We start from the raw sequence: 26,932 nt of genomic DNA on the forward strand, positions 1-26,932 counted from the left end.
ATAGGGCAGGAAACTGTGCCTGAAGAATGAGCATAAATTGATATAGTCAGCATTATCTAGCTCCAACCCACTGGAACAGCTTGACTTTGCTATGTTTTGACAAAAAGCTAAAATCCCATTTTCATTTCTATTCTGATTCTCTTGCAGATAGATTACATGATTTCTGGGACTTAGGTAGAGGAGGAGACATTTCATGTCTCATATTGCATGTGTCTTATATAGAAACCTTAGCTCATCTCTGAGTTCCTACAGAAAATCTGCAAACCTGGAAGCCTTTTGGCAGTAATGAAATTAATTAGATTTCCAGAAACTCAGTCATGTTAGGTCTTACATACTTCACCTGTTGACACATTAATTAACTTCTTACTCTATATTCATTATAGATAACAGATGTAACAAAAATTTTATTCTAGCCATGAAATGCAAATATTTTTCTCACTTTTTTAAAAGTAAAAAGGACAAACTGAAGACCAAGTTTTCAATTTCTGTTTGAACAACTATATTCCCACTGAAAGTATATTCTTCCTAGTACACAGTGGCTTTAGAAAAGAGCACCCTATTCAATAAACTTTGAAGTACTCAACAACTCTAAGCAGTTTAAACTTTGAGCTTTAGAGAGAATAGATTCTCCTCAAATTAATTTGTTGCAAAGCTAAGGAAGCCAAATCGCCCAGAAAGTAAAAAAAAGAACATATACATTATATTTTAATAAACTGTTTCTTGATGAAAATATTTAGTAAAAGCTCAAAACATTAACATTTGATCAAACTAAATAAGATACTAAAAAAAAAAATCTAAATATGTCTGAGAAATACAACTCCAATGTAAAAAAATTGGAAGTACTCTCTCAATTTTGTACATTCAAGTCAATATTTTCTTTTGTTCCAGCTATAAACTACACTATTCTAGCTACTTGGAAAGTTGAAGTGTTGAAAAAAATAGTCCAAATAGATGGATGTTTTCTTTGTATTACATGAATCCCTTCAGAGTTGGCCGGTATAATTTATAACTAATAAACTCTGTCTCCTGTTACCAGTAGGGTACTTGAAACAAACAGTGGTTTGGGCAGTGTTGTCTTGTTTGGATGGAGAATGTAAGCAGACATTATGAGAGAATGACTTTTCTGTGCTACAATCTGAATACTGTGAAACTTTCCCAAAAGAAAATTTTATCTTGTTAACTCCATACACCAAGTCCATGCTAACTTGTATAGCAAAATAGTATACTATAGCTAATAAACAACCAAAAAGAGACCCTAAACCTTTAGGCAGAAAAAAAAAGATGATCATGGGGTACTTAGGGTATGATCTGGCAATGCTTTTTACCTAAAAGAGGGCAACTTCCTATTCACCACATTAAAATAACTCTGGTTACTTACACTTTTGGCTACTGTCTCCACAGGCTCTAAATCCTATGAATATAGTCACATCTGTAGCTACTATTTTGATGGCTATTATAAAATATTTTTATAACCAGCATGGAAGAAATAATTGCATAATAAATTTTATGTAGCACAATGCATTTCAAAGGAAGGTAAAAACAGGTGTTCTTCTATTTGCTTCAGTTGTAATGCAGGCATAAAGTAAAATTTTAAATAATGTCTTACCTTCCAGGGCAAATATTCTCTCTCCAAGTGCTTCAACAATGGTTAAAAGAGCTAATTCATCTGAGACATTGAAAAAATGCTTTTCAGTAGGCTTACTGGCAATTGATTTTATTTCCTCTACAAACTTCTCAGTACTTAAATTTCCTCTGCTATAGCTGCCAAGAATCTAAAGAGAATTAAAAAAAACCCAAAAAACAAAAGTCAAGCGTATATTTCATAACTTGTTTAAAAAGATATCATTGAGGTAGGTTGTCAGAGAATGGTAGAAAATCATATCTAACCTTAATTTGTTTTGTTAAAACCTCACTCAAATTGATTTGAAACCATTCTTTCTCAAGAAGAACAAAACTGTATGATGGCTCAGGTTTTTTTCTGAAAATACTATTTGACAGGAAACAAAGCAACTATACAGTGTGATGTCTGCTATCTTCAATTGTACTTATCACTCTTTATTCACATTCTAATAATTTATTCTCTGATTTGTTGAAGTAGGCTATAATTTAGGAAAAAACTAGCAAAACACTTCCCAACTCAGAGCTGGAATTACACTGGAATCTGCATAACCACCAGTTCTTATCATTACATGCAATTAATGACAACAGTTCTTTATTCTGTGAAAGTTCGCCCTATAAAATACATATAACAACAACACTTATACTCAGTGTTAACAACTTCAACACAACACAAGACTTTAGATTTGGTTTGCAGTTTTAACACTGCTGTAACAATTAGGATATCTCAGAAAAAAGCACCTCCCTTTTCTAATTCCCAGACAAGCAGATATTTCCCATATGAGAAAGAGCTCTATAGACTAAACTTGATTTGAGAGGGAGACAAAAACCAAATTCCTATGCTCTAGCATCTCAGCCCACTGCAGCAATTCAAATTTAGTTCTAAACAGGGATTTTATTGGCAAAAATTGTTGCAGTGTCAAGGAAAACTTTTTCTTTAGTTATATTTAATTTTATGAGGAAAACCATTGAAAATCTGTTTTCTGCTGGACTCAACTTTTCTTTTATATCTTTCTTTAAATTAAGTATAACATCTCTCTTTAAGTTTCATGGTTTCATACTACCTTATTTTACCAAAAAATAAGATAGCAAAACAATGAAAGAAGAGAACAATGGAGAGGCAACAAACCAATGTCCCTTCAAAATTAACAGCAAAAAATAGATTTGTATATAAAATACACAGATATAGTGGAGTATTAACACCAAACCCATAACTAATGCTTTCATATTTCTTGATATGGGTTAACCTCTATTCTCATTCAGCTACTGTTTGCTTAACATGAAAATGACAGTTTTAGAATGCAAGAATAAAACACAGACATAATGAACATGTATTTTTTTGATGGCTTACTTTTACTTTTTTTTAATAGGCAATGTTTCTGTAGAAGTTGCTTAGAATTGTATTAGTCCACTTTGCTCAGAGCTGCTTTTAACAAAAAGGATTTGATTTAAAACTGTTCCTCAAACTCTTCCTCCTTTTTCCTCACACAGACACACAACTGTCATCACCCGTAAGACAGATAAATTGCTTTTCTTATATGCTATAAAATCAGAAAGCAAATTTTAATGTTTTTTTCAGCTTTTTCCTCTCTGAAATAATTGTATTTCCATAAAGATTCTGTGAAATGAACTTCTAAAACTGAAATTACATTTAGAAGATGAAACATGCTTTTAAGATTCTGAATTTTCCCATTAAATTTCACTTACAGCAATAGCAAATCTCTGAATGTTTTCATCTTCACAATCATCAATCACTTTTTGTAATCTGTAGTTGTCATGTGATTCCCCATCAGTCACAATAACCATTACTTTCTGTACTCCTCTTCGTGCACCATGAGCCTCAGTAAAAGCTTCTTCCCTAAAGGGACCATAAAGCGTTTTGGAGAAAGGCAATGTCAGCATTTAGCACATGCATCATATTTGCATAGCCTACCATAAACTAAAAGATCTTATATTAACTAGGAAGCAGGAAATGGAGATTAATGTTAACCATGAACAAATACAAACAACTGCAATTGGAACTTACATGACAGTTCACAGCCCAAGTTTCACAAGCATTCATTCATCATTCATTCACTTGAGAGCAATAGCAGAAAATACATATCTGGCTAGTGAAAAATTCTTCTCCTCTACAAATAAACTTCTGGCACTTTAAAACAGCTTTTGGCATCTCAAAAAAAGACCCAGCCAACAACATTCCTTTCCAAAAACGCATGTAGAAAACCCTCACCTACTTCCATCCTACAGCAGCACTTCAAGTGGCCAAACTATTTACTCAGCTACCAACACACCTCTGCATAGCTATGTTAATTAACACTAGGTATTGGGGACGTGGCAGAAATAGGTTCCAGATAAATGGAGGCAGGTTGGGGCACCCAGTTGAATTCTACAGTTGCAGACGGGCAAACAGAGTCTGAGGTTTTGGGCAGTTTTCACTCAAACCCTGGACCTGACAAGGCAAGGCCGGATTAGGGCTCTGGAGGAGAAGGAAGCAGGGCTTCCTCTTTGAAAAATACCACAGAATTCTAGGACTGGCCACATAAGTGAAAACTGAAATTTACCACTGAAAATGGTGCAAGGGCTGTGAGAACAGAGGAAGCTTTTGCTGAGAGTTTCTGTATGTACAAGCCTGCAGTAGTTTGTGGTACACAGGGGCTTTCTGAACTAGATGTGGTTTCTGAATACTTGGCATTCTCAACTGGCTCCGCTTTCATGAACTTGTTCAGACTCCTCAAGCTTCTACTTGGATCTCAGGAAAACCTTAATATATAAGTATTCAATTGTACACCGCATCAAGAAAACTTTGGTCAGATAACCAAGCTGTTCATCAGAAGGATTCTGCACATTCCACTAAATGGTTGTTTGAAAGGAGTGAACGCAATATTTTATGGAATAAAAGCATGCTTATGTGATAGAAAAAACAAATCCAGTAAAGAAAAAAAGATACCAGGACAACACTGTAGAGTTTGCAATTTTCTGAGAGAATTTACATTTACTGTCTGTTCTATGAGAGTCAGATTTCATTTTTCTCATAAAAATGCATTTTTAAATATTGCTATTGCTACAACATGTCTTTAATCTTCCAATGATCTAGAAGGTCCAAAACTTTGAATATAAAATTTTTAGACTTTCTGACAAGTGTGGGCTCGAACGTAATATTCAACTTCAGAATGAAAACAAAGTAATACTAAAAATTCTGGGTTTTTCTTTGTTTTTCCTCTGAAAAACTTGATTTTCTTCATCTCTCTATATACACAGTTCCTACCTGTTCTATCTGGACATCAGATATTGTCAGCCCCTTGCTTAGGCCTACAATCTTGCTCCATATCTATTATATTTTCCTAATTCCTCCATTCAGGAGACAGCTACCTTTCATACATAATCGCTCTAGGTGTTGGATAGAGTCTGCTTACCCACCTTCCTCATAAATGATGCTTGCTTAGCTAACATGAAGTCAGGTGCTAGCCATGCCATGTTTTTAACACATAAAATCAGAACCTCCATGCTGCCTGTGCTCATTTCTCCCCTGTGCAGGACAGCATCTTGTGCACATACCTGGCTGTGTCTATTCCCAGCGCTGTCATGGTCTGTGTGCCGCCCCGCTGGCGTATCCTCAAGGCTGCAGCCATCACATCTTCTGTTGTTGAGTATGTATTCAGGAAAAATTCATGGACTACAGTCTGTCCATACTGAACAATTCCAACCTGAAACACACAGTTCATGTTTAAGGTCAACTGCCCTTAAAGAAAACATCTCTGCCTCTTGCAGCAGTGTAAATGTCTGTTTGTACTTAGAGCCAGGAGAAGAATTGAACTCTTTGTGTTCCCCTCAGTATGAAATACCTATTTCAGTTTGAGCAAGACTAGCTAGATGATGGTCTCATGAAACATTTTGAAGTTTCTAAATTGCTTTTATTAAAGCCTGGAATAAAGCCAAAAGTTGTGTCAAGTCCTTGGTCTTCCTGGCTTGAGGCAATCTGGATGGAAACTCTGCTCTCCTCTAGGCCAAGTCAGACCAATGCCCCAACCATCAGTCACAACTCCTCAAAACTGTTTTCCTTATAGGATAAAAAATCATGGCTCACTCACAACTCTCTTCATTCCACTCAAATATAATATTCCTACATCCAATAGTTTATTTACCCTTAATTGAGCCTAGAAACAGGAAGACTCAATTACTCTTATCTTGATGAAGACAGCAGGGACATCTGTGACATGCACATTCCCCCAGCAGGAGATAAGTCAAAGTATTGCCAGACAAGTACCAGAGGGTAAAACATGAAGGAAATGGTGGCTTTGGGATGGGGGAGGGTAATGTAAAGCCTATAGATGACCTTAACAGGACAAGTCTTTGTGCAGAAGATCAACACATGGGATTGTGCAATAACCACAAAATGCTTGAGGAAACCTGCTGCAAAACCAAGAGTGGAATAAAAAGACAAGCAATATTCTTAAATATTAATTAATTTCTCCCATTCATCTCTGTCAGTTTTAATATTTTGGCAGGTTCCTGACAGCTTTTACTGGGAAGAAGCCACACAATGTTCCATTAGCATATTTCAATTTTACGTTACACATGGCAATTTATAGGTGTTATTTAGGATAATGCAGTTTTACGTGGCATTTATGTCTCACTCATCTATTATTAAAGGCACTCTAGCATTAAGGTATTGAAGATCAATAAGATCTCTGGGATATTTTTGCCATCAGATTACTTTAGAAGTGGCTTAGTATGTACTTTACAATTGCTTTACAGGTTTGGGGTTTTTTAAGGTATTTTCATAGCCTCTCAGCTTCTGCATAGTACTTTCTTGCTTGTAGCAGAAGGGTTAGAATTGGATAAATATTTCACAATAAAATCAATAACATGATCATTATGAAATGCTAGTTACATATGATTATTTGACTACAATTATAATGGCAGTTGATTGCAAAATCTATCCCACTGAATTTCCGTATCTTTGTGAAAACACAGTCAAACCTGGAATAACTGATGTAGGCTCAAAGTTACAACTAACTTTGCTGCCTTTCAGATATTTGTATCTTGGAGGTATGCCCTCTTCCATCTGCAGCAGAGAGAATGCACAGGCTGCAATGCTCCCATGAGCAGCAGGCTATTAACCATGTCCAGTGTTTACAGAACCAACCAGGGCACGCTCTGTATCATTACTCAGAGCACCCATGTGGCACTGAATAAATCACAAGCTGAAGATGAAATTTTTAACCTGTTCCCTCCAAGGCAACTATTTTGTGGCGTGCATCTAAAGTGACACACCACATTATCAGAATAGGATGCTGTTAGTCTTTGAAAAGACTGCTGTGAACTGGTGATGAACAAGGAATTTGCATCATGCTTGATTTTCTCGAGGAGGAGCAATGGCTTAAGAATTCCAGTGCCATGGAATTGTAGCCAGAGACTATAGTATGCTGGGAAGCTGTTTGGTGTGGATACATGGCTCCTTCTCTGCAGCCTTTGAGGTACCAATAATGAAATAATCTATTGATTGCTGCTAGCATGAAAAGCATCTGCCAGTCCTTCATGATCCTAGAGACCCATGTTGGTGTTGTCATTTTCCTAAAAAAAGATTACAGGCTGACATTGAGTTGTATCATTTCCTGTTTGAAAGGAAACGTTCACGATCACAGCAAGTACACATTTTGAACACTTCCTTCTCAGGAAGTGAATGGGAAGAACATCTGAGTCTGAAAACTGCACAGTGCAGCATAGCTTGTAAATCAGGAAGGAAGGGGGGCATGTGGTTATCTTATGGAATACAATTGTCTTGTGCGACCCTTCCTTAGCACTAGCTTTGAAAACACTGATCATCATGTTCTACATATTCCAAGGCATCAAAGATGAACCATTCCTCAATAAAAGGTAACAAAAACATCTCTGTGAAAATGCTGCTAGGCCTCATGTTCCAGTCTCCTACAGGATCACAGAATGATCACCTTGTAAAATTAGAGTTATATTCTATCAGACAGCAATGAAGGTTTGAACTTTTGTAGCTTTTTCATCTTACGAAAAACTAAAAGTGGCATCATGTACAACGATGCAAATGTGCCTTTATGGGACTTCAGCAAGCCTGTAAGAATGATGCTTACAGGCATTGTATGTTTTGATTTACTTGTTTAATTTATATCTAGAAAATGCAATGGAACAACACTGAAGGACATAATTCTGCTCTGCTCCAGAGAACCTATTATTTTTCCCAGCATTACTAACCGTAATCTATTGAACATTCTTGTAATTCTTAAGTTTATGTTCCCTTCCCTAGCATTCCATGGCTTTCACATTACACAAGGGAATAATTCTTTAATTGTCCCCAGTTCCTGTGAAAAGTGTTGTACAAGAGAACATCAAGTGATGCACTGTTCTACTTTGGAACAAAGCAGTTCTCAGGGCTACGATTTATTGTTGTCCTGTAAGTGAATACAGACCCTTATTTGGAAAGCAGATACTGGTTTTCCCAATAAATTATTAAGCTAATCAATCTGGCAAAACTCAACAACTAGAATAATAAAATCAATGGAAAACCATCTGGTACATGAAATCATATGTTACAGTTTTCAGCATCGAGATGTGGAGAGAAATCAGAAATATTTTGGACATACTAATACTTAATGTAAAAGAAAAGCAGAGCTGCCTTGGGAAGCATTGATGGGTAGTATCTTTTTTCATAAGGAGATATTTTTGAAGACATCTGAACACACAAACAGAAAATTAATTATCCCATGTTTTGTTTACTTCAAGACACAAGTTACTTGTAAACTCTAGCAAAAACGTTTCTTCATCCTTAATCTTTGTAATACCTCTTAAACATACTTCTGTTTCTTCTAAAGAAAAAACTAATTGTAAGGTATGACATGGCATGACTTATTAGTGTACTAGTACAGTCCCTTTGGATACACAATAAGGTACAGGCCAAATATTTATAACTGTCTATGTCATATATTAACATAAAAATAGAAATGGTCTAAAGATTTCTGATGGCCTTTCCAGAGTAGCTTTAAAGCTAGAATTGAACTTATTCAAGTATTCTGTTTTCTCTTTTGAGATAAATCCACAGAAAGTTACTCATATGTAAATGATTAAAAAACCTACCCTTCCATATTAAAAAGATAATTATCTCCACAACAGTTAAAAATGAGGCAAAAAAAAGCCAAGAGAAATATTTTGATTTTGTTCCTACTTCTACTATTTCTACATAATTCCTCCTTCTTTTTCCACTTTTCTATCATCACTTTCCATTTACTTCTTTTATCCCAAAACTCAAGATATGCAGTTTAATCATCAGTATGGTGTTGTAGATTATCTGGAGAAGAGGAAGTGAAGGGAAAAAAAATACCATAAACTTTGACTTTCTGCATCTGAAATTTCAGGCTTTCATTTTCAGATCTGCCATAGGACACTGAGTAATTTCTCTCAACTTGCTACAAGTCTAATGACCATTATTCATGGAGGAGTTAAGTGGGAAAAAAAAATCTCAAAAGCCTCTAATCAAAACACGGTTTTGAACAAGTCACACCCAATCTGCTAAGGAGTTATTCTGTAATCACCTCATTCCTTTCCTGTGCAAAACAATCTTAAGTCAGTGAAAGTACACTGATTTCTACATGCTCAGTAATAAAAATCAGTTTAAAGAGACAAAAAGTAAGCTATTGCTCCTAGGCTTCTCTTCTGGGCTCCCAGAGGAGAGGGGATAAATAAGCCTGCTCTGTTGTTTCTCCTTTTCCCTATTGTATAGTTATTTAAATATTTTTTCTGAGAAAGGAGACAGTGTGGGTGGGGGACAGAGTATAAATCCATTACTAAATTCAGATGCACCAGGGCTTCCAAGCACGGAGCTCAGAGGAGAGGAGAGAGATGAGATGTGTTCTGGGGAAAGAGGAAGGCAAGAGGGACTGAGAAAATTCCACAGAGGTTTTGTCGTCCATTTCCTGTTTTTCAGCCCCTCTCCTCCTTATCCCTTTCTTATCTGCCTCTCAAATGTTCCTGCCCTGTAGCAACCAGATGCCAAAGCTGATGTCTTCAAGTGAATATGTGTATGTGTGAGAAGAGGGGTAGCTATGCCAAACTATGTGGGCACAAGGGATTTTGTAGGTGGAGATGGGAGGCTGCTGGAGTGCAGGCCAGAGAGGAACCTTTTGTGCATGAGCTGAGCCACACAGACAAGGCAGTATTCCAAAACTGAACATAACAGAGGTGTGGCATTGTAAAAATTTAGGAGTTGGGTGAGGAAGAGGAGTGAGGGTGCAGTAGAGTTGATTCCCCTTCATACCACTCCCATGAAGACCTTTGGGCAGAAGACAGTGATGATTTCCATGCAGCCAATGCGCCATACTGGGAAGTTCAGATTTAAGTATTTTAAAATGGCACATGTTTGAGCAATCATCTGTTTAAAGTAACAGAAAGAATTTTTTTCCTTTCTGCTGAATTTGACAAAGTATTTTTCCTTCTTCCTCACAATATCTGAAGAAAAGTATGTTTAAAATAACAGGATATGATTGTGAAGTTGACAGTTTGTAAGTTATTTTGTCAGCCAGTGTTCAGTATAGATAACAGAGGACCTGGGTGGTAACTTGAAAACCCCAACTGAAATGGTAAATTACAGGGGTAACACTTTCTTCAGACAGAGGTATCCTTTATATCATCTCAGAGACTCTTCCGTGAAGCAGGAGCTGAATGTTATGAGCTAACCCAAAGCTGCAAAACTGGCTGTAGCATGTAATTTATTACAGGAGATCCTGGAAAATCCTTTATTTTGGGAGGCGGAAAATATAGAAAGGAAAGGAAGAAACAGTTTCTTCTCTTGCTGTTAATAAAGCTTTTTGTGTTAATATGTATCCCAGAGTCAATGTTTCCCCCTTCCCAGAGTTCTTTTAGAACTGATATTTACATAATCTGTTCAGCAGCCTGTGGGACATATGCCAGATCCTCAAGGGGGTAATTGGTCGTAGCTCTATTAATTCTGATGGAACCGCACTGATTTATAGCAGCTGGGAATTTGGCCCTCTCCACTTATTATATAAATTAAGCTTCTGCCATTAATAACATGCAGCTAAACAGACACTCGTTAATTAGGATCTCAAGGTTTAAAAGCTGCATGCCCAATGTTCCACAGTACTATGAACACTGCTCCAAAAAGCTTACAATCAAAGGCTGCCCAAACCACGCATGTGTGCTGCAGAAGAGCAGAAATGACCTTTGTGCAAAGAAGTACAAAGGAAGACAAGAAGGGGCTGTGGAGAGGAAGGAAGTGGGAAAGGACAGTGTTCAAGCAGCCTCACTTAATGCACTTAACTTTTGTCTCTAGGTTAGAAAGTTGGTTTCTCCAGACTGCCTGAGCAGTGGGGGGAGGGACTGTCTTCCTGACATTGCTGCTTGATGACTGAGTACTGACTTAGTTGTGGTTTCAGCTTCAGTATCCTGCTGCTCTAAGTTCTTGGAATTGAAGAGGTCCATAGATGACACTATTATACTGCTTCCTGTAAATTGGTTTTTTTTTTTCTCTCAAATTAAAAAAAACCCATAAAATATCTACCATGTTACCTGTGTTTGCTGAGGACCTATATCCATGTTTCTCAAGAGGCTGTTCAGAAAGCCTGTGACACTCTCCCATGGATAAATGCTGTTGGACCCATCAAGGACTATGACGATGTCCAACTGGGTTTTACACTCTGCAACACAAATTGCCACATAATAATTAACAGTTACAAGGATCAGACATCTCACAGCTCCAGCTACTTTTGTAATTATAACAAATGTATATCCTTCTGCAGTGGGCTGAAATGACGTGCTTGATGCCAACTATCCTTCTTCAACTTTTGCATTGTATTTCATATGGTTTGTGTTCCTTTTATCAGAAAGGGTTTTTTTTTTGTGAGCAGAAATTTAAGAATGGAGGAAGATCACGAAACTGGAGTATTTACCCCCTACCTTCCTCAATGTCAATTTATTCTTCTACAATTTTTTCAAAGGACTAGGTCTTTAAGATTTGTATGTATATTACTAAGCTGCGTTTGTATTAGGTCTCAATATGCTGTCATTATTTAAAAGGAGTCTTTTGGCCATAAGTTAAAAACATAACCAACTATTTTTAGCAATTGTGTTTGGATGTTACATAGCACTGTAATGATTGTTTATACTGAGATAAATTCCAAAAGTAGGAAGAATTTAGGTTATATACGGACAATGAAAACATTTACTTAACTTGGTAATGCTGGTAGCTAAGTTAAGCAGTTCATTTTTTTCAGTATGCCTATGTGTATACATTTGTCTTGTTTGGCACTATTTATTTTTGGACACACAGGAAAATTCCGGAGGCATGCATACCTTGCACAGACGGAGCAATGGCCCCAACGGTTTCAAAAGTGGAGCTGACATTAGAACAAACTCCAGTTGTGTAATGCAAACGTCCACATTTATAAGCATAAAGTGGTCCACATGCCTTTAAAAAATGAAAAAGGATGAAATGTTTTTGTTATGATACCCGAGAAAAAAACACTTTTAAAATTAGCAAAAAGTCCTTTCTTACCAGAAACCCTCCTTTTGGGTTAGTCACTAAGGTTGTTCCAAGAGTCATGTTTTCTTTTACTTCCACGACATTAGGAACTGAAGTAGAAGCTATAAATAGATTAAAATGTTAAGCATTTGGGAACATGAAAACAAAATGTTAAATTATATATCCCCTAGTATGGAGCTTCCAGCTTCTAAAATAAAACCCAGACTGACACTGGTTTAATCAAATATTTTAGCACCCTTCCCCCTCTTTCTTCAATTGCAACAATCAAGAAAAAATTCTGAGACTGGCTTTTATCCCAGAAAATTTGTCTGGGTTGCTGTCTGAAATAGTTTTCTTGAACCGCAAGAAGAGAAAAAAAAGTAAAAATAACAGCACAATGAAAACAACATATTACTACGCACAGAGTTTTGTTAATTAGGAAAAAAACCATTAATTTTTTACCTTGTCTTCCTCTGACTGACTTAATAACTTTTATATTTGTTACCATTATGTTACAATACTGACATGTGGGTTTTCAAGGAACACAAGGAGATAAAAACCATCACAACAGGTGTATTTAGTGGAGTTCATATTAAACAGAAATTTCTTTCCAGTCTACATCAGGTATCCCTTGACTTGACCATGAAAATTATTAATATTTAACTTTGGCATAAGATCCATCAGCCTAGTTATATTTTCATCAAAAGCTTACTGATGGCATTAGGAAGGCTCTTGGCTTCAGAGAGCTTTGGAAAGGGTAATCCATGAAATTATGATCCAAGACCTTCCAGTAGTGGCTCAATGGCCACTACTGCCAACCATAGTCAATTAATGTCAGTCATAATAAAGTTTTGATAACACAACCACATACCCATTCTAAAAGTACGAGCATTTTTTCCACAGGATAGTGAGAAGCCTTAAAAAATATATATTTTTAATGTTACAAACACAACTTCCTTCACATTTAGCTCTGGAGCCCCAAGAAAATTTTCACTAGAAAAACATATCTAACTTATTAGCTAACTTACTAGCTAAAAATCACCTAAGATGCGACCTCTACCAGTCCTCTATGTGACACAGTTTTGTTTCCTTTCATACCTGGTAAGTTCAGCTTTGTACATGGTGATGGGCTGTCCCTTCCTACAGGGCATTTGTAGACATCGCCTGTTCTTTTCTCAGGTTGGCCAACTAGAGGTGAACCAATAAGTACCCTGCAAATTAAATAAGTTACCTGAAATGTCTTCTAACAAGGCACAAAAGTCAGCAAATAAAACTTACAGAGAGAGCACAGCTGCAGCAAGCTCCACACTAGCAGTATAGGATGGAGAAAAAGAAAAGTATCTATTATACCAGTTCAGATACAAGAGAAATAATAAGGACATGCAAAGGAAATGTGCCTATATACTCAATTACAGAATAGAATAACATTTAAAAAAATTCCAGAGGAAAATAAAAGCAGTATAGATGGGTAGATGGAAAGATATGCTTTATTTAATAGGCCCTTGATCTTTACAAGACCTTAGAGGAAAACCTGTTTTCAATGCTCAGAGACCAAATGCCAAAGGACAGGCTCACAACCACGCAGAGGAAGATTTATTCTTAAATACTTTGGAGCAGCATTGTAAAAGACATGTTCTTCCCTCTCACTAATAATAATAAAAAAAGTTATTAAAAGAAATTTCAAACTTGTAAAATGCAGAGAAGCTGAGTGTGCCTGACATCCCCTGGGAGGTGATCAATGGTCATCAGGTTCAGGCCCCTGTGCTGTTCCTTTCTCAGAAAGAAAGAGTCCCACGAAACGTGTTGCATGGTCTGAAAAGCTATTTTATTTTGCCTTTTTGCATGAGGGAATCCCTGAGTTATTGAAAAACACCTGCAGTCAGGTTCAGAGAACATTTGTTGCTGGAAAGCTCCATTGGTGTCCTACAGGTAGCATTATAGCAGTAGAAAAATCCTCTCAAGGCTGTTTTGTGTAATTTTAACTCCCAGCATTTCTCCTTTAAATACTGACATGCTGAAAGCTTGACAACTTACAGGAGCTGTGAAGTTCAATTTCAGAGATGTCCAGATCTAGCACACTAGTTTATATTGCTGTCTGGCTACTGGTAGACTCACCATTTCCAGCTCATATTATTGTTTGCTTTTGAAAGGTTTCAGGACTGTTTACAACAATATAGCTTACTCTGCAAAACCCCAGTTCCTAGAATGGATTCCATTTCCTGGAGGTCTAAATTAGCTCAAAGACGGTCATTATTCTTATTCTCTCACGACCCTCATACAAACGTGTATTTAAACATCCTACAATTGCAGCAGTCAAGAACTAGAACATTCAAAAGCAGGCTCTGTGGTTTCATTTCTCTGAGCACAATGTTGCAGTGCTCTCAGAGTCTGGCAGACCCAGCCCTTGCAGCGGTGCTTGCTCACCACAGAACAGTCTGGCTGTCTGTCACACACCCTCCTGCTGCCTGTCACTCCTGTGTGCCTGCAGGAGTCCCTGGCTTTACCAAGAATTATCAAAAAAAGCTCTGGGAAAACCAGAGCCAGCTGCAAAGAGTGATAGAGATCTCTTTCCCAAATCTTTTACTGCACAATTGTTATTTCAGTCCTCCAGCCCAGTCATTAGCCTCTGGGGTTTAACAAGGGAAAAACATAGGCAGGTGTTTATTAAATGACCAAGAAGCAATGATAGGAGTGAGCATGCCAAAATACAACCTCTACTTAGAACAACAGGAAGGAAAAGAGAGGTTAAGATAAAGGCTCCAGGTCCCAAATGCAAATATATTACCAGTTGCAAGACATATTTAGCCCTCCAAAAGGGAAGGGGGAGGGAGTACTGTACTAATCAATATTTTGACAGGTAAATCTTCCAACCAACTGAGTTAAAAAACCCCTAACAGAAAACGTTAGGAAAAAACACTTAATCTAGATTATTTAGGTAAAACAGGAGTAATTTCATTCTAATTACATTGTAATTACAGAAGGAAAATGTAAGGATTTAATTTGGTAAATGGAAAAAACACAGCTCAGGCAAAACATAGTACTTTCTCAGTTCCATCAATGAGGGAATTTAGCCATTTTGTGAAGTCATTTACATCTTTGAGGAGATAATTGGAGGTATGCATGCAGATGTTTCTCTTCCCCAGTCTTTCCGGATTTTCTAAGGACTGTGCAAAAGTTTAACAAATATGCCTGACAGAATCTGATCCTAACTTGAAAATAAAAGTACAGCACCTGAGTCACTGAATACTTGAGAATTTGGAGTGTTCGGTTAAAAAAAGAAGAAGAGCTTACCATTTCCCTTCCTCATTTTCATACTGTTGGACTGTGTACCCAAACATGTCTTCCAGAGGCCCACTGAAGGTCAGTGCATTTTTCACATCAACATTCGAAGTGCAAACAAGGTGAAAGAGAGCTTTAAAAAAAAAATAAATTAGTATGTAGCAATACAAATAAACCCAAATACTTCTAAGAAATCAAAGTTCCATTATGACCTAATGAAAGGTACAAGACGCTGAAAATGGCATTTGGGGCACACATATCACAGTTTGTAAGAGATTTAAAACATGCTCCCTCATACATAGGTATACAACTAAATTCAGAGTTGTTAGCAACTGGACTTCTGTAGCCAAAACATATTTTTCAAACTCCCACCACTCATTCTAAAATCAATTCCAACTACAGGAAGTAAACATTACCACCTTTAAGAATAAATAACTTTTTAGATATTTAGTTAGTTTAGTTTAGTTATTATTGTAGCTCCACTCATTTCTGAAGCAAGAATTTAACACAAATGTTCCTTCTCTCATTCAAGTAAGTTCTCAAGTTTACTTAAATTGAGAAATAACTAATTTTTAACAGCATTTTTTTGCATAAAAAACACATAGGAAAAGAATGAGGAAAAGCTTTCAGATTTATTTAATTTTAATCTATATTAGAGAAAAAAAAAAGCATATAATTTTCTCTTAATTCCTGTAAACCATTTATGTTCGGAAAAGAATAAAATGGATTTTCTATGCAACAATATGCTGGTCTCCATAGTACCTATATGTCATTATTTGCAGAACTCTGATACTTGTGCATTTAGCAAAAGTTGCTATGCTATGGTGATCTTGGACTATGAAGAGATCAATCAAGACAGTGAATGCTTCTTCTGACTGATTTCCCACAGCCTTAAATTGAGTGATCATCACCTAGGAAAATACTGCAGAAGTCTGATATTATAGCAAGTTTCAGAAAAATTTGAGATATAGAGTAAAAAATCCAGCTTGAAGTGATACCTATAACCAACTGCAAGGCTCATTAAGAAGCAAAAAGCACTGTTTAAACATAAAAACAAAGCTATTTATCTTTATTTACTATTTCTTATAGTGATCCCTTCCATCTTTGTCCTGTAAATCAGTTTCAAAAGTAACCACTGACTCCGTTGCTGCAGAGCTGTATTTAATTCACAAGAGTCAAAAATCAGGTGAATTTGTAAAACATTGAGACTGCTTAAAAACACAAATATACACTAATTTAATTTCATTTATTATTAAAGAAGCATTTCATGATCATTTGCTGACACTTAACAGTTACATAAAAATACCCAAATACCCAGTACTTGCTGTATTTCAAAGCATTTAAATAACGTCCAGTTACTAAAACACATCTGTGTTATTCACCATTGAGTTGACAAAATTCTCATGGAAAGCTTGTTACTATAATTAAGCTCCCAAGTGGTCAATGCTAATCTGTCTCTCTCAGCATCTTATTTCCTGCGTAATGCAGTAAAATTATCACAGAAGACCATTTGTCATTCAGTAGGTATTTCCAGTTTCACTGGACAGCAAAAAAAAGGAAAAGTTTAATTTGTGTTATTTTAGTTTTTCTTCCTCCAGTCAGAGTCAGGAAATATAAAGATGTGAAAAAAAAACTAAAACAGAGATTAGTTCTTCAGAAAATATTCATTGCAAGTGATAAGAAAAAATTAATCATTGACAGACATCCTGGTGGGAAATAATTTGTTGGAAAATAATTTTGTCTTCCTTAAACATGTATGCTTCAAGAAATTCTGCTATGCCTGTCCATATGCAATAGGTATTTTGCTCCCCTATTCTCAATTATTCAAGTATAATTGAAATGAATAAACCAAATTTTTAGGAATTCATTCACGTTATCACTAGTTTAAGTCTTCTTTTGTTAAATTTCAGTAAAAACTGGAATTTACTACTAAAAGAGTAAAACCCAATCGCTATTACTACTTTTCAAACCATATAAGGGATTGTGACTGTGTCACTTACACTGAGAATCTACCTCCTAGACAATGAAACAGTATTAATGAGACACCTGCTAAAATAACTAAATTCATTATTTAGTTCAAGAAGAAATGTAGAAGCAAAATATACCCATGTCAGCTCATCTCTTAATGATCTCCAGAAGCCCATTCACTTTAGCCTCTGAACAAGAAGGACAGAATATCCTTCTAGAGGTCTTTAGAGGCATGCTCTTCCTTTTTCTCACCTTATGATGATGTTCAATATCATGATATGAAATACTAAAGGCCACAAACGACAGCCCATTTGCTTTCTCCTAAAGCAGCCAATGGTGACACGTGCATCCTGAACTCTCTTCACTTCACCATTATATCCTCCACCATAATTTTATCATCTGCTGATAGACGAGGAGTTTCATCACAGTGATGCAATATTGACAAATACAGATTTTTACTCTGTGGTCATTACAGGATATGGTCTTGAAGTTTCCTGAATTGGTTACATTCACAAATATGATAATTTAATGCATGGGTTTCTAATCCTCATAGTTATAACAGCTGAAAATATGAAACGCTAAAAGTAAACTAGAAGATGAATAAAAAATGCCAGCTATTTACTACCAACCACCCAAAACCTCATGCTTATGAGTGAGGCCAAATTAGAATCAACAATAATAATGCTTTCTTCTGAAAAAATAAAGCTACAGGAACCAAAAGAAGCCAGATGGGCCACACTGGTCAGAGATAAAATTGAGGTGGTTACTCCACACAGCAGAACAAACCTGTAGATCTTGTTGGCAAAGAATGTTTTGGAGGCTAAATGTAATGAGCTCAATGGGGATCTGGATAACACAATGGAAGACAAAACCATGACAGTTTACAACCCACACAGAACGCACATCTGGTTCAGGAAATCTCTTTAGTTGGAGATACTTGGAAACTGGAAGAGGAACGTTACATATGTGTGGTTACTTTTTGTCTGTAGCTATCAGCTTACATGCACTCCTGCAGACACGATACTGGACAAAACATGATCTTGATTTGATCCAGTATGGCTGTGCTATTGCTCTCTCATCTTCTCCTTCCGTCTTAGCCAGAAGTCAGATGCTTTGAAGTTTGACTTCATGTACAAACTGTCTGGCATATTTTAATATGCAAATGTATTGCATGGCTTTCTCTGTCTTCTATGTGCTTTCAAACATCATGAGCATAATGTTTTTGCATTAAAGTAAGGTTCATGATAAGCAGTGTAAAATTAACTTATAAATAATTAATGTATTTAAAGGTATCTTGCTGCACTTCCCATAGATCCTGTAAAAGCAAATCTTACAAGCCAAAGACATGTTCAAATCATCAGATGGTAAATGGAAAAGTGGAGTTTATGGTGGCTTATATTACACATATAGCTAGCAACAATCTATTGATTTATGGCAACTTGGCTTTCATGCTTTATTACATTTTTTAGTAGAGAGAACAATGTACACAGGAACTAATGATTCAGAACATCTACAAATATTAGTGATTGTGAAAATTACATTAATAATAATATCTAACTTGAATTCTTTCAAACTTCCAATTTCTGTCTAATATGGCATGCATTCTCTATTTCCAACTAACTTGTGTATGAATTAAGAAGAATATTGGCAGAAGCAGTGGAAAAAGTAGAACTATAGGGAAGTCAGAGAGGATACTCTTACGAATTATAGGACTTAAGGGAAAAAAAATTCATAAGATACATAATATTTGACTTAATCACAAATAATGTATGTAAATTAAGATCTTGAACTATTTGTTCCGTTAACAGAATGACTGTGAACTGACCAGAATTGACTGACATAGTTCAGAAATGCAGAGTATAAAGATTTCTCAAAGGTTAATACTGAAGTTACAATTTTATCTTCATGTTCTACAAGAATTGAGGCACTGCAGAAAACCTGGGACAATGTCCCTTTCACTACTGATTTACACTGAGCAGAACATGAGCTGATGCATGTGCCATTCTTTGCTTAGCACAGCTTGTACCTATACATGAAAGGTTAACACTCAGTCACCAAGACGACAACACAAATATTATTTCTATTACAAACCTGGAGTAGTAGCTCATACTTGTCCAGTAGCCACTAATAAATTCTTTTCTGTTTTATTTAATGAGTTCTTTTAACTAAACGTTTGTGCTGTCTGGATAGTCATTCTACCTCCAAACCATGCAAAACCAGATTTTTCTGGGAGTTGTTCGCAAGCATATTGCCTGGCTGGCCACTCTAACCTTACAAACCCAGAATCAGAACTCTTATTTTCCTAAAAAAATTGATATAAACATAACTTAAACTAGAACAAAGCCTAACACCTGATTGTGTCTATGAAAAATATATCACCACAAATCACCTACAATAAATGGCAACACAAAGACCAACTTATACAAAAGAAGAGAGTAAATTGAGTCAGGAAATTTTAACTGTGTATGGTGTGTGGCAAATAAAAATTGCATCCTCTATAAATAGAGATTATCCCGAGAAATACAAATGTTTTCTTTCAAAAACAGGAAAGGACAAACTTACACTTAGCATTCGACTAGACTAACACATTGGCTGTGCACTATTTCTCCCTGCCAGCATGTGGTCAAAAAGTTATTTTTGTTTCATTTCACACTTACTGCCATAGCACTTCAGATGTTTTTATCAATTCATCTGCATTTTGCAGAAGACTGAAACAAAGCAGCTCTAGGTGCACCAAGGAGCACACCAAAACAAGTAGAAATGTTTTTTTCTAAGTATGCACAATTGGAAAATACCGGGAAATTTAAAAAAAGAAAAAAAAAAAAAAAGATAAGACTGGCTCCATCCTGGAGTATAAGAGAGAATGGAGAGAATGCAGAAATTTAAGTGGAAGGCTAAGATTAAAATGTTTTAAGGAGTTCTTGTATATTTAGACATCTTGGAAAATAAAAGAAAAATTGCCTTAATGTTCGTACAGCGTGTGTTGCAATCCGTGGTGTTGTAAAGATATTTTAAAAACCTGCAAACAGAACAGGTGTGGAATACAGCAACAGGGAACTGTGCACGTGACCAAAATGTACTGAAAGCTAAGTGATATTAGAAAAGATGTCCTAATTGTAAGACAGTAACTGGCTGCCTTTAAAAGTATTTTACATCAATGTTGCTAAGACTATCTGTCTCGTATCTTAGAAAACCTATGAAACTAAGCAGCATAAAAGGACACAAGTAGGGTGCCAGTAAATGTGATTCAGTGAGGGAAGCACTGCTGTGGCCTCCCACAAAAGCTTATCTTCAGAAAGGCGGCAAATGATATCATGCTCTGCAATCTGAAAACTCTTTCACCAGAGGAAATGGATACTGCTGTGTGTTGGCACCTGCAAGCCTGAGCTGCACCTCTGGGCTGGCTGCAATCAAGCCAGGTGCAGAGAACAAACTGTGTCCTTCAGTACGTGCAGCACCGAGTCTTGGGAAATAAAATCTCCCCAAAGCTGGATCCTTTAGCTGCACCAACACCACCCCATGCACTCTTGGGTCAGGGCTGGGCTGCATCTGGCTGGTAGCAAGGAAGAGTAAACATGCATCCACTTGTCAAGTAATACCTACAGAAACACTGTTTTAAAAATAATGGCTCAAACATGTGAAAGGGGATTATTTGCTGGATCAGCAAATCTACACACTTTATTTTTCACTTCACTTGTGATAATGTCACTGCAGAATTACACAGCCTTTTCCTATGAAAAAGAGATTTAGCCACTGACATGCCAAATGGAAGAAAATACAACAGCATTGTACAATTGCTGTCTGTGAGTTCAGGGGCCACAGTACTCTGGTCTTACAGCAGAAGGCCAAGGAGGCTGAGGCAGGAGTTCTTGTTGCATTCAGTTCTGCCTGGCTAAATATCAACATATTTCAAGTAAAGCTGCACATATATTAAAAAAAAAATCAACTTCAGAAACTTTTTCAGTAGTGCTTAAATCGAGCTTTTTATTTTTCTGGGCTACAAAAGAACTTTTGTATGATTTTGCCTCCAGCATTTTTTCTTTAATCTTTAACCTTTGAAGAGCAAAAGACTGACTCTCTGGAAAGAGACTGAATAATTAATATACCACTTCGTATTAAAAGTAGATAAATACCCCAGAAGACCAAGAAATATATATTTGAAAGTAATTCCAGATGCAGTAGCCAAATGCTTTTCAAAACTAATTAAATGCTTTGTATAATCCATTAAATAAAGCTCTCTTTGCTGGTTTCATACAAAGTATTTTGTGCTGGAAAATAGCTTTATAATGCAGTATCAAGTCTGAAAATATACTGAATCAATGCTTTGTAATGTGGTACCAAATGAGTAACACGATGCAACAGGCAAAACTTTTGGAAATAGAATGGCAGAGACCAAGAATATGTTCCTCACTCAATTAGCAGTTATCAAAATAAAAGTATTTTGTTCAAAATTTGGAAAGTGCTCCTCTCATTATCACAATCCTTAGCATTTTGCACTTTCTCACAAAAGAAAGAAAAAGCCTTAGAAATATGCAGTTACATACAAAGAACTTTATGAGGTCCGCTTCTCAACTTGTGCAAATTTACAAAGTCTTAGTGAATTTAGCAGCTTGATGAAAGTGAAACAACTCTTAGAAAATATTTTATCTAGTCTTCAATGATTTCCAGTCCATCTTTTGGACACAGTTCTTCCATCAAGACTTAACTCCACACAAGTCTCTGCAAATCCTTATATTCCCTCGATGTCCATCCTCCTTTGCTATCAAAGACGATTCGTCATGAATGCCCTACTGGAACTTTAATTTGCTAACATACAGCTTCATGTGTAAGCCCCATATTTCAGGCAGAAACCATAGCTAAAATGACCATGTATGTTGTTTTCTGAAATAAAACCAATCAGTAAGGGTCAAATAGGACACTTAATTTGGTTTTCTACAACCACTTGTTCAGTTATGACAAATCTCAGCTTTGCTGGCTGATGTTCTGTAAGCTTTCCATTGTATAGCCTTCTTGAAACTAGCATGGTAGGTCAAGTACACCCTGTGGTGCAGGAAATACAAGATACCAAGCCTGGAAGCCACTTCTTCCATAGGGATTTTTCATTTGACTTCACACTGTTAGTTAAGCTGTTTTACCACACAAGCATACTTTACGTTCTACAGGTCAATTTTGTTGCTCTTAGCCTCAAAAAACCCCACTTAAGTAGATGCAATATGAACCTTATTGTTTTTTTAAACGAGTATTAAAACAAGAAATTGAGTATCAAGAACTCTTGATACTTTCCTTATGTGAAATAATTAATGAATATTTCTAAGCAATAATTTAATGTTTCCTACAAAATTAAATTCTGTGACACTTGCTTAATGGGAGGAAGAAAATCTAATCCTTTTTTCCATTCTTAAGCAAATACCTGTCGTATCTTTTCTATCTTATCAAATTACATATGTCACTTCAAATGTTCCTCTAACTTTTTGTCTGTGATTCAATCTAAAGATATAGCTTGCTTGTGCAAGCTATAGGTAGCACAAATGATTGAGAATGTCAACACATCACTGTCTGGTTAAAAAAATGGTATGACTATCCTTACATAGTGCCACTTTATTATGGTTAGCAATTGGTTATTGTAAATGTATCTTTGAATCAGAGATGCTTTTCACAACACAGAGTTTACAATGCAGAGTTTACTTTAGAGTTGAAGCTCATGAAAAAACACATGTAAGGCTGTAGAATTAGGTCAGAAATTTCAAGGCAGAGATGTTAAGTGTAATACATGTTCAACAGTAAGAGTAATTTGTGATTCAATGGAGGTTTATTTTGAAAATATGGAGACTGGTGACTTTCGCCATTATGCAACATGGCCCACATCTTTCACAATTTTAGTATGCTAATGTAGGGACTAAGGAAAAAGAAAGTCCTGAATACTCACGACACTGGTGAATCCTTTGATTTGAGGAAATCACTACTTGTCAATGATCAAATATGAATTGCAAATGACATTGTCTACATATTTTTAAGTTTCTTTTGAATTCATGCTTTGTATTTGCTTTTTTCCTTAGAAACTTATCCTTTGCAAGTTATCTTTGAAAAAAAGCCTGCCAAAACCAAGAAAAAAATGCTAAACATTGCAGGCAAATTAATGCACTTCTGAAGGTAGATATATTGCCACTGTGTTGTTATTCATGTATAAAAAAATCTAAATAGACTTTAAGAGAATGTGAACCATTGCACCAGAAAAGGCCTCCAAATAAGCCACTCTGTCTGATAAGCCTATGCTTCAACAGTCTATTCCACCAAATTTAAAACCAACTATCTATAAAATTAAAATGCCCCAAGACACAAATTCCTTTCAAACTTTGTGGGAAATGTGATAGTCTAAAAACTGATTTAAAAAAACCCAACAAAACAACAACAAAAAAAGAACCCAACTGAAAACTAATACTGCTATCTCCCTGCCTGGACTGCAAGCGTGCCTCTTTCTCTCCTGAGAAAGGACCTCTAAAGCTACTCCTTGAGGAACTGAAAGACTCTTTCCAGCAGCACACTCTCGGTAAGTGATTAACAGCATGCTAGACTCTGACACCTTAGCTAAGTGATACAGAGGATTGATTGTGCACATACAATCCTTTGGACATAAGCATTGACCAAGTCTAGAACCAGGAGAGGATCTAGCTGCACCTAGATTTACTCCTCTCTGAGAGGAGTTTAGAAAGCTAGACAGTCCTTTCTGAACCTGATGACATGACAGAAAATTCTCCATGGCAGCTTTATCTGTCTCTGGCCTCTACGCTGTTAATAGTCTACAAGTGTACTTTGCCACCAAATCTTCTTAAACCACCACCGCATTTACCACTGAATTTTGTCAACTCACTGTTTTATATCAACAATACATATTGGTGTTTCACTCCTGTGAGTAAAGTCCATCATTCCATTTGTGACATGAATGAAGGAAAAGAATTCTTTTGCGTACCTGACTTGGTTCTTTTACCCCTTCATTTCCTCCTCCAGTTGTTTTTAGAGATTGTCAGGTAATTTTTCTCAAAGTCTTAAGCTAGCACAACTTTTTTCATTCCTTTACTTCACAATAACTACTAACTCCTGTCTTTCATTGCCGTGGGCTGAGCATAATCATTGGCTTGCTCTCAACCAAATCACTCAAGGCTTCAGGACAGAAAAAAAATCTCTAAAAGGAAGTGCAAATATCCTGGTATGACCCACTCACACTCAGCTAGCTAGAGCATCATACCTAAGCCACTTTTTACACATTATCTCTATAAAATGCATCAATATCAATATAGCTGTGAGCCAATTTCTTTTGGAGTGCAATGGAAGGGAAAAGATGGAAGTTTAGAAATATCCTTTGATCTTTAACGATTTTGCTATGCAGTGATTTGGGGGTGGGGAAACCCAAAAGCAAGAAGAAAGTTTGACCAAACAAAAATGACAGAGACAAGTGGGGCAGAGGCACACTTCAGAATAAAATCGCAGACATGTATATTAAAAGTAAAAATCAATTTGCAAACTATAGCCAAGATGCACGGAGACAGCTTACCTATTATTTCTCATAACAATGCAGCTATAATTTTCATAGTAAGACAACAGAAAATTAACTTTTAGTTGAACCACGTTCTTGTCGAAACCACTATGTTTCTGCAGCTTATGTCATGGCTACATAAAGTAGAGTTCTGTTTCCCTGTTTGTATGTATTCTCATAATACAGCAGAGACCTGAAAACTCTTAAACTTCAAAGTGTTTTTTAGCATTAAGACTTAGTTTTTTTCTTCAGAAAAACCTGTTATATAAAAACTTGCTATATAAAGCTAACAGTTTCCAGAAAAAAAGTCAGTCAAAATAATATTTACTAAACTGAACTCCATTTCACACAGGGAAATACAACAGTTGAACACAGAAAACACCTTTACTAACGTGAAGTACTCTAGTAAAGTTGAAATTAATAATAAGTGGAGAGTAAGGCATAAAACCTACTGCTGCTAAAGGCAACATGCTGAAGGAAAATGCTTGACATGGAGCTTGGACTAAAAATATGAACCATCATCCAAACAATTCCTTTTTCTTATTGCCTATGTTAATTCTTTGTGATGCATCAAATGTACCACCAATAAAATTGTTCAAGATTCATTTTTTTAAAACTTTTTCTCCTATTGGTAACAAAAAAATTACTACAGTGAGAATACAGTTGATAAGAGACTGCTACAGAAAATAATGGAAAATAAGTCACGTATTCATTGACGTGCTGGAATTTCTCCATGAATGGTCCCAGATGCTAGTGCTCTCACACAAGGCCAGATGGAAATGCCTCTTCATCCCCAACTGCACAGAACTGAAATGCCCTCAGGGAAAGCCAGCCTGTCCTGCCAGAGAACGAGGGAGCAGGCACTGCCTGTTTGCACAGATCAGTCCACCCCGCTCATAGCAAAATCCTGAGCCTGTTTCGAGCATGTGCCAGCACGGGTGATCACAGTAGCCGCTTTCTACTAAGACATACAGAGCTCTCCTGGCTTGAAATCTGTGACTTTTCACTGCTAAAAGAGAAGATAATCCTCAGCCAGTTTGTTTCCTTAGTCATCTCTAAACATGAATTAACTGTGATGAGAAATCTTTTACTGTACTGGACAATTTAAAGAACATGCCTCTCTGATATCATAAAATTTATGCTTATAACTGAGAAATCCAAGCAGATAAGAATGTGGAACTGCAAAGTATATTATAATTATTATAATTATTATTATATTATTACCACATTGATGATTAAATCAAATTTTCCATGGATTTAACCACAAAAATAGCTGCCCAATCTAGTAAAGGCTATAAAAACCACACACATATCATGAAAGAGTGCACCCTAAGAAAAAAAAGTTTACTCATTTGGTCAAAAAAACCCAAAAGAATGGTACTGCACTATTCCATTCATAAGACTGCTGCAAAAGGTATTTTGCAGCTTAGCTCATTTTATGGTCTAAGATAATCACAAGGACTTCCCACAAGCTTGATTGTGTCATGTGAGTGTAGCTCATTTCCAGTCTACCTGTGAGGTGAGCAAAATTTACAGGCAACAGATAAAACTGAACTTTCTGTAAAGGATTCTTATACCACTAAGGCAGGAATTGGCATACAGTGTTCATCTGTGACCATGAGAAAAAAAGACAAAATCAAAATGCCAGCTTTCCATCAGTCTCACTCATGAAATAAAAACAGAAGATGCACCCTTAGCAAGAAACTTATTCCCTGAAATAATTATGAGGAACATTTTTGGAATAGAAGATGGCCAAGATTGGTGATTATTTCATTGTCATTTCACAAAGCAATTTAAAAAATTGCAGTAAAATTTTATGGGCTTTTAATATTCTTCTTTTATGTGGCATATTTTTACAATCAAGATACTTTTTTTAAAGTGAAAAGCTAATAAATTATCCAAAAGAAACTTCATCATGAATTGTCAATACTGATAAGCAACGTACTGAAAACTTTACCATAATCTGCATCACCAACAATATCTACTAATTTTTGAAGACTCTGGTACTACATATGTATCAGTAAGAGCATGAA

General features: G+C 36.2%; 1 protein-coding gene across 1 annotated transcript in view; it reads right to left on the reverse strand.

Annotated features, from left to right (window-relative positions):
- The window catches only part of ITGA1 (integrin subunit alpha 1), a 70,156-nt gene that overhangs the window by 25,978 nt on the left and 17,246 nt on the right, over window positions 1-26,932 (reverse strand). The window contains 8 exon segments of the mRNA XM_083883220.1: window positions 1,607-1,772; window positions 3,325-3,475; window positions 5,173-5,321; window positions 11,170-11,297; window positions 11,953-12,067; window positions 12,155-12,243; window positions 13,220-13,332; window positions 15,413-15,533. Of these exon segments, the coding sequence (XP_083739346.1) occupies window positions 1,607-1,772; window positions 3,325-3,475; window positions 5,173-5,321; window positions 11,170-11,297; window positions 11,953-12,067; window positions 12,155-12,243; window positions 13,220-13,332; window positions 15,413-15,533 (1,032 nt within the window).

The sequence above is a fragment of the Zosterops lateralis genome (assembly GCF_965231275.1).
Source record: "Zosterops lateralis genome assembly, chromosome: Z".
NCBI classification, from domain to species: domain Eukaryota; kingdom Metazoa; phylum Chordata; class Aves; order Passeriformes; family Zosteropidae; genus Zosterops; species Zosterops lateralis.